This window comes from Telopea speciosissima, chromosome 1, assembly GCF_018873765.1.
Source record: "Telopea speciosissima isolate NSW1024214 ecotype Mountain lineage chromosome 1, Tspe_v1, whole genome shotgun sequence".
NCBI lineage: Eukaryota > Viridiplantae > Streptophyta > Magnoliopsida > Proteales > Proteaceae > Telopea > Telopea speciosissima.
The window spans coordinates 40,268,148-40,276,653 of NC_057916.1; the positions used below are offsets into that span (position 1 = coordinate 40,268,148).

Consider the following 8,506-nt stretch of genomic DNA (forward strand, 5'->3'; position numbering starts at 1 on the left):
AATGTGCTATTGCTTTGCAATTCCTTACAGTTGCTAGAAGGCTGACCTAGGGATCAGAGAGTCCTCGTCAAAGTCTGCTCTGGCCCTCTCATGGTGACCCCTCTTTCCATATTTCACAGGTCCGTCGACCGATGCCGATGCAACTCGTATCCTCGGAGAGTCAATTTTCTGCCACAACACCCCATGGCATTTTTTTTCTATTCTTGAGCTTTAATTCACTCCCTCGCCTCATTTGCTCGTTACTAGAGGAAAGATAACCTTGATGAAGGACAAATGTCGGAAGATTGGATCTGGAAAGATGGTGGCACCGACCAATAGTGGTCGCACGCGTTAGGTCTTATCTTTAGTGAACGAAGGTCAAGATCTTGTTACAGTCTACGATCCAGCTAGTACTGCTGGCTCTCAGTGTGGTGGCATTGAGTTCACTTTAGATGATGCAGAAGCACTTCTCAATGAGAAGATGAAATTTGATTTCAAGGCAGCTCAAATATTTAGTTTTGTTTGGTTAGTTGTTTTGGACGTCCCTTCTTATTTACTTCTGAATTTTCAACTTACTCATCATTTTCTGAGACAAAAAAGCAACATTATACTCATATAAATTGAGGAATTATTACCTGAATACATGCATCTAATGTTCCAAAACAACTATAACATCCAACATTAATGCATATAAAAGTTATGGGTATTTCAGGTTTGGGAGGAACATGGATAACATTGAGTCGGTGAATGGATTCCCAAATCCGGATAATGTTTTTATTGGACCTGTTTATTACATTCCATTGAAATTCAAGTTACTTTGTTCATCATCTCTTGTGTTTGTCATAGCTTGAGATTCCTGCTGGATTGGTTGCATGGGGATGAGGAGGGTGTGAGGTGGAGTTCGCAGGGGTGAGCTGGGGTAGGGGATCATGGCGGGGCGGAGTGGAGGGCTGAGGGAGGGGGATGGGGGAGGAGAGAAATATCAGTTTGGGGTAGGTCTAAACTCACAAGGTACCTCAAACAATAGATTTAAAACTTTACTTTTATCAAACCCAGCCACCCAGGACACCTTGGGTGTAATTAACTCAAAAAGAGCTAATGGGTTGAAAAGTACAACAGAAAACTATCTCCTCCAGTACCGCCAGATCCCAATTCAAAAAAGTTCAAATCTCACGCTCCTCAGTTCTCCCGGCTCCCCAGTCCTGAACTCCCGTCTCTCGACTCCCGAGTCCCGTCTCCCGACCCTCTATACTCCAATCCTTGGTTTCCCCTGCAATCCCTAACCGCAGTTAAAGTGTTAACCTGATCCTCAAGAAAGAAAAGTAAAAGCCAGACAACGAGTGCAACGAGAAGACTGAGAGAGCGAGAGAGCGAGAGAGCGAGAGAAACAGAAGACTGCGTGAATTTTAAAACTTTTTTTGTTCTCCTTTTAGATTTCAATCTGAATTGTTCAGTTCCTCAGCTCTCATTCTCGATCGTTCCTCTGTCTTCAGTCGCTTCAGGCATATGTTTTTCCAGTTCGTGAAAGCAACGATTGTGATCTCCTGCTAGTAGCTCCATTTACAATCTTTTTTGCTTCAAAATGGCTTCGAGAAACCAGAACAAGCCCCCTATCAGCAACGTGCTTCCTCCTCGTAGTTCCTCAAATGTAAGGATTGATTCGCGCTCTCTATTTTTATTTTTTGGGGGATTGGTAGGAATTTGCTCCTATTTTTTTTTTTTCCTTCTCCTACTCTTTTCTGTTTCTAGGGTTGGGGTTTCTTACTTCTTCTCCATACTTTGCATTACCCCATGGCAATTTTTTTGTTCTTCTATTCTTGAGCTTTAATTCACTCCCTCGCCTCATTTGCTCGTTGACAGAGGAAATATAACCTTGATGAAGTCCCAATAGACAAACGTCGTAAGATTGGATCTGGAAAGACGGCGGCACCGGCCAACAGTGGTCGCACGCGTCAGGTCTTCTCTATAGTGAATGAAGGTCAAGATCTTGCTACAGTCTGCGATCCGGCTAGTACTGCTGGCTCTCAGTGCATTGAGTTCACCTTAGAGGATGCAAAAGCACTTCTCAATGAGAAGAAAGGGAAGACGAAATTTGATTACAAGGTAGCTCAAATAGTTAGTTTTGTTTGGTTAGCTGTTTTGGACGTCCCTTCTCGTTTACTTCTAATTTTTCTATTTACTCATCATTTTTTTTCTGGTTTGGCAGGCAAATAGGGAACACACGACTGAGTGTCTCAAAAAACTCCGGCTCTGCATCAAATGGTTCCTAGAACGTGAGGATTGCCATGTCCTTGAACAGGAGAAGCTTAAGAATATGGTAGCATGTGCTGAGAATGAGCGTACTGAACTTGGTATGTTTGGTACCCTTTACTTTTGTAGTATTAGAGAAAAAGAAATTCCATTTTTTATGGACTCACGTAGCTCAAACCTTTTTAGAGATGCAAATGAAAAGCAAGGAAGAAGAATCAAATAGTATTATTGCAGAATTTAGGAAAAATAATGCTTCTTTAGAGGCCAGATGTATGAAGGAAGAGGCTGATAAGTTGGTAAGGCTAGCTCCATTAATCATGTGTTTTTTTTACATCAAAGATTTTGTCTTATTTCTGGTGTTATTCCATTTGTTTTTTCTTGCTTTTGATGTATTTATTTAAAAAAAAAAAACTGTAGGCTGCTCTTGATTCTCAAGGAAAAGAAAAGGATGCTAGAGTTGCTGCTGAAAGTGCACAAGCTTCTCTTTCAAAAGAGCTCAGAAAAACTTGTGAAGAACTGTCCAGTGCTAATAAGAAGGTAATGCAGAGGCTGCATTGTCAATTGTTTATAATTCATAGTTAATTTTCTTTTCACCGGAAAATAACCTGGTATTACGGTGAGGGTCTTGCAGATAGTGTCTGTTGATGAAATGTACAAGCGATTGCAAGAGTACAATACAAGCTTACAGCAATACAACAGCAAACTGCAGACAGAGGTTGCATCAGCCAATGAGACCCTTAAACGTGTAGAAAAGGAAAAAGCTGCAATAGTAGAGAACCTCAGCACCTTAAGGGGTCACTATAATTCATTACAGGATCAATTGGCTTCTTTCAGAGTAAGTCTCTATGTTTCAACGTGCATTTACTGCCATGTGTACATCTATTCTACATGTTGATTTGCTCTTTTCTCCTTGTATACTCAACAGATAAGTAGCAATTAATAAGATATTATATATACTCACCTTGAATCGTAGTGACTTATTGAATGGGTTGTATGCAACGTTGAGCTTCTCTGAGTAACTTCTTGTGGGAGAAGCAGCATATGAAAAATAGCAGTGTTGTGCAGAAAGATTTTGGCCTGGATAGGTTGGGATGTCATCATGCCAAAGCATGGTCTGTATGATCAACCCATCTATCTAACATGTAAGAAATAATAGAAAAACCTCTGTAATCTTGCTTTCTATAAAACTTCTGCAATATCCATCAGCTTCCCAGACTCCAACTGTACTTAATCTTAACCAGAATTGTTGTCACAATATCTTGTCCCAACTATGAGATCATGGAGACCACTAAAGGACAGCAGGAGTCCTTGATAAGCCTCTAGTGAGGCAAAGGAATTATGAAATGATTCCTTAGTTCTGACTGTCTGATCTTCACATTCTAGAGTTTCATTGCTAGTGTTTACTTTTGGCTTCCAATCTGAGGCTTTAAGCTATTTATAGGGGTTTTCCTTTGGGAAGCTTCTAAGGCTTTTAATTTTCATAAGTATTATTTAGCTTAAGAAACCTGCAAATGGGATCTTAATAAATCTATGTTGATGATAATTTTAAATGAGAAAGCATCTGCAACAACTGTGCAAAGCAACAAACTATTCCCAAAATTTGCTTCAAAATAGGCAATGTTTCAAATGTGGGAGAGAGGGAGGGCCAGAGCTAGTGAGGCACAGAACAAGAGGGTTGGGGTGGTTGACTTTCCTATATACATTGCATAAACATTATAATTCAATTGTTCTGACCCACACTTCCTGATTTATTAGACAAGGTTCATATATAAATTGAATATTTCCTTTCTTGTCCACCGTGGGCCTGCAACATGTGCTTCCTATGGATATATACAACCAATCAGTAGTTAATTGTCATCTGACTGATACGGTGAGTCTTGCTATGTCAATAGCTAGCATGCATTGGGTATGTTAAAGGATTGTACCTTTTATGATAGAAGTGGATCTATCTCACACTGAAGAACTGCTAGTAGATGAAAACAAACCCTTCCCATCTCCAAAAAAAAAGCTTCTTGAGTGTTAAATATTTGGTTGTGGAGCTACAATATGAAAGTGTTAAAACTCGTATAGGAGAAAGGACCCCTCAGTATAATCAAGATTATGAATGCATTGGAGGAAACAAAAATAGGACTTTTTTGGGCGTAATTTGATTGGTGGCTCTTGTCTTTTTCAGGTTTCACAGGAACATGGTATTAAGCAAAATGAAGCACTAATGAATGAAGTGGGTTGCCTCAGAGGTGAGCTCCAGCAAGTAAGAGATGATCGTGATCGCCAATTGTTACAGGTGCAGACATTATCAGAAGAGGTAGTGAAGTACCAAGAGATTACAGGGAAGTCAACTGCTGAGTTGGATAAGATGAGCATGAAATCCAGTGCTTTGGAGGTCTGTAGATACCTTTTTATTTCCTTCCACAGCATCTGATCCTTGTAATGGTAAATTCACAGCGTCTTGGCTTCTTTTTCAGGATACATGCTCTGCCCAGAGAGAGCAGATAGGGATGCTGCAGCACCGGTTAGCAGCTGCAAATGAGAAACTGCAGGTAATGATGTTATTTTGAATAATATTTTGCGTTTTAGTGGTTAGGTTAAGAATTTTTGTTGATCTGTTATATAGGCTTATAAGTTATATCTTCTGTAGAGTGTTTCTAATTATCTTTCAACATTCCTGTGCCTAGAGAGCTGATTTGTCAGCCTTGGATATGAGGACTGAATTTGAAGAGCAAAAAAAAGTGGTTGAGGACTTAAAAAATCGTCTGGCAGAATCAGAACTTCAAATTATTGAAGCAGAAAAGCTACGTAAAAAGTTGCACAACACCATATTGGTAATACTTGTATAATTGTACCATAAGGTCCCCCCCCCCCCCTTTTCTGCATATTTTCACTGAATTCTGTAAACTGTGCAGGAGTTAAAAGGGAATATCAGGGTCTTCTGCAGAGTTCGGCCCTTGTTGCCAGATGATGGTGCAGGATCTGAAATGACAGTTATTTCTTATCCTACTTCAACGGAAGCCCTTGGAAGGGGCATTGACTTAGTGCAAAGTGGTAAATTCTATTATTTCTATTTCATACCATTTAGATTGAAGAGCTTTTTTGTTGGATGAATAAAGAACTCTTTTGCTTTACTCCCTTGTAGAAGGTTAATTCTTGGGCTGTGCCTCATGTAGGCTAATCAAAATTCAATTTCAAATACTTGGCAGGGCAAAAACACCCCTTCACATTTGATCAAGTATTCACTCACGAGGCATCACAGGAGAATGTTTTTGTGGAAATTTCACAGCTGGTGCAAAGTGCCCTTGATGGCTATAAGGTGATTCATTGTGGTTTTTCTTTCACCTCTGAATGTAAACAGTTTTTTATTTTTTGTTTTAAAATCTTTTCCTATGCTTCCTTAAAGTTTTCTGTTCTCATCTGTATATATGAGTGAACTTCTTAAGTCACTAGTAAGCAGTTATTGTATTATCTGTCTACTTGGTCTATGGTCACAGCACTGTGTTTGTGATGGCATATAGTTTTGGAATTACTCATTTAACTGGTTGAAATCTAGGTTTTATATTATTTTTGAGTTGTTTTTTTCTATTCCAAATTAGTGAACACCTTTTGTATACCCAAATGAGTGACAAATTTTTTTTTTTTTTTCTGTTGTGGGCAGGTTTGCATTTTTGCCTATGGTCAGACTGGTTCTGGCAAGACCTATACCATGATGGGAAAACCAGAAGCTCCAGAGCAGAAAGGGCTGATTCCTCGATCCTTGGAACAGATATTTCAAACTAGCCAGTCACTTCTAAACCAAGGATGGAAATACAAAATGCAGGTAGTTATTATAGTTAAATCTTGCTTGTAGTACATATAGTCTCGATTGATTAAAATGCCTCTATAGGCTGTGAACTGGTCCTTAACTATTTTTTCTCTGTAGGCCTCAATGTTGGAGATATACAATGAGACAATCCGTGATTTGCTTTCAGCAAATCGATCCAGTGGTCTAGACAGTTCAAGGACGGACAATGGTGTAGCTGGAAAGCAGTATGCAATTAGACATGATGCAAATGGCAACACACATGTCTCTGATCTCACAATTGTGGATGTCTGTGGCATCAAAGAGGTATCCTCTCTGCTACGGCAGGCGGCACAAAGCAGGTAAATGAATTACTTTTGAGTCTATTATGGCTCTACTTGCTCCACACATGGTTGTTCTCTTTGCATTCTTTTGAGTACTAATTAGTTGAAAGTTTGATGTGATGGTGACTGTTTCTGTTTCTTTCAGGTCCGTGGGCAAGACCCAAATGAATGAACAGTCTTCAAGAAGTCATTTTGTCTTCACCTTGCGGATCTCTGGTGTTAATGAGGTACACATCAATCCTCTGCTACACTTCACATGTTATTTACTTTCATTTACTTACAATATTGCATGATTTGCTAGAGTACGGAACAACAAGTTCAGGGTGTACTCAACCTTATCGACCTTGCTGGTAGTGAAAGACTTGCTAAGAGTGGATCAACTGGGGATCGGCTCAAAGAAACTCAGGTGAATCTTTTTTTTCTTTTTTATATTTTCTGAATATCTTTATTCTTCTCAAAATTAAATTTCTAATTCCTTCATAATGATAACAGGCCATCAACAAAAGTTTATCACACTTAAGTGATGTCATAAATTCACTTGCTAAGAAAGAGGACCATGTACCTTTCAGAAATTCAAAGCTTACTCATCTTCTTCAGGTAATGACTTGAAAATCAAGTTCTGTCTGCAGTCTGTGTAATGATGAAATTATTCTCAAATTAGGGTTCTCAGATCCATTAAGAATGATTTTAATAGTTCATTTCAAGTTGTTTTTTTCCTGCTTATATGAGAACCCATTAAGAATGATTTTAATATTTCATTTCAAGTAGTTGTTTTTTCCTGCTTAGTTTTATTCGTGTTAAGAACATTCTTCCTTAGTTTACACTGAAGCTCCTTTTCTGAATTAACCTAGAAATTCCTGAGCCAAAGGCAGTTGCAAATGAGGTTTATTGAGCACTTGCGTTTGTAATTACAAGACAACATCATTCTTTTTGTCTCCTACATCCTGCTCTATCTGGAAACTTTGAGGTGATGATGGGTCTAGTTAGGATATTTGAAGAGGAATACCACATCTTGGTAAAGGGAATCTTAGCACATGGTGGTGGATGCAAGGGCTCCCTATTTGTAGGTGGTTTTATGCTTTGCTGTGCTAAACTGGCCTCAAAAGCTTAGCACTTGGTGATGGATGCGAGGGCTCCCTACTTGTAGGTGGCTTTGGGCTTTGCTGTGCTAAACTGGCCTCGAGGATCAGATTCGATCTGTCATCTATTGTGTTATGTTATATATGGGATGCTAGGACCATACTGATCCTCTGGAGCAGGGTTTCTTTTCCTTTTTTATTTTTTTGGGAGGGACGAGGGATCAGTTTGATAACTGAAAAAGTAAGAAACTGTTGGTTTAATAGTATTTGGCATATTTCATTCAATTGAAAGTTTTCATGTTAGCTACCTAAATTAGATTGATATAATAAATTTTCTTTAGTATTTTCTGGCAATTGTTACTTTTGGACCATTAGGCATTTCTTGACTTCTATTACATTCGTTGTTTAACAGCCTTGCTTAGGTGGGGATTCCAAGACCATGATGTTTGTCAACATCTCACCTGACCCATCATCTGTGGGAGAGTCGCTTTGTTCTCTTCGGTTTGCTGCTAGAGTTAATGCCTGTGAGATTGGGATTCCCCGACGTGAGACTACCATGCGACCTCTAGATTCTCGGTTGAGTTATGGTTGAAGGTGATTTTGGTTCTTTATGGGGGTGAACATTAATTATTGTGGGTGAAAAACAAAAGGTCTTCTAACTGATTGTAATCTGTATAGTGAAGTAGTAAGTTTGTAACAGTGAATGCGAAAGTTTCTTGTTGGAGTTAGCACATTTGTATTCTTAGAGCTCTTATTCTTGTAGGCTATACTTGGAAGTCAAGAAAAAAAAATAAAAAAAAAAAGAAAATTTTGAAAAAGGAGGGAGAGACGTAAACTCACCATAAATTTTGTTTGGTGAGAAGTACTGAATCACCATCCTATTAAATGAGATGTTCTGATCTTGTTGTGTGATATTTGGATTATAAAGTGAGAAGTACTGAATTTCTCTCCTACTTAGGTAGAGGTTTATTTGTCATCTTAATAGTTTTATAATTAAATATATACTAAATGACCGGATTGGTGGGGTAACATTTCTTTTGCTAATCGACCACTTCGCTTTTCTCTGTTCTGCCCTATTTATT

At 38.8% G+C, this 8,506-nt stretch overlaps 1 protein-coding gene across 2 annotated transcripts; it reads left to right on the forward strand.

Annotated features, from left to right (window-relative positions):
• Nucleotides 1-340: 340 nt before the first annotated feature.
• Nucleotides 341-8,165, forward strand: LOC122648809 (kinesin-like protein KIN-14C). Of its 2 annotated transcripts, none has more exons than XM_043842042.1 (17): nucleotides 341-465; nucleotides 2,058-2,082; nucleotides 2,186-2,330; nucleotides 2,416-2,525; nucleotides 2,647-2,766; nucleotides 2,861-3,064; nucleotides 4,403-4,612; nucleotides 4,695-4,769; nucleotides 4,905-5,051; nucleotides 5,133-5,271; nucleotides 5,427-5,536; nucleotides 5,879-6,040; nucleotides 6,143-6,363; nucleotides 6,491-6,572; nucleotides 6,647-6,751; nucleotides 6,838-6,942; nucleotides 7,837-8,165. In XM_043842042.1, the coding sequence occupies exons 1-17, from the start codon at nucleotides 461-463 to the stop codon at nucleotides 8,014-8,016; spliced, it is 2,145 nt and encodes a 714-aa protein (XP_043697977.1). In that variant the 5' UTR covers nucleotides 341-460; the 3' UTR covers nucleotides 8,017-8,165. The 2 variants fall into 2 exon arrangements, with proteins under 2 accessions (XP_043697977.1, XP_043697976.1); XM_043842041.1 differs by lacking the exon at nucleotides 341-465 and adding an exon at nucleotides 1,524-1,627 and having other exon boundaries at nucleotides 1,840-2,082.
• The last annotated feature ends 341 nt before the right edge of the window (nucleotides 8,166-8,506 follow it).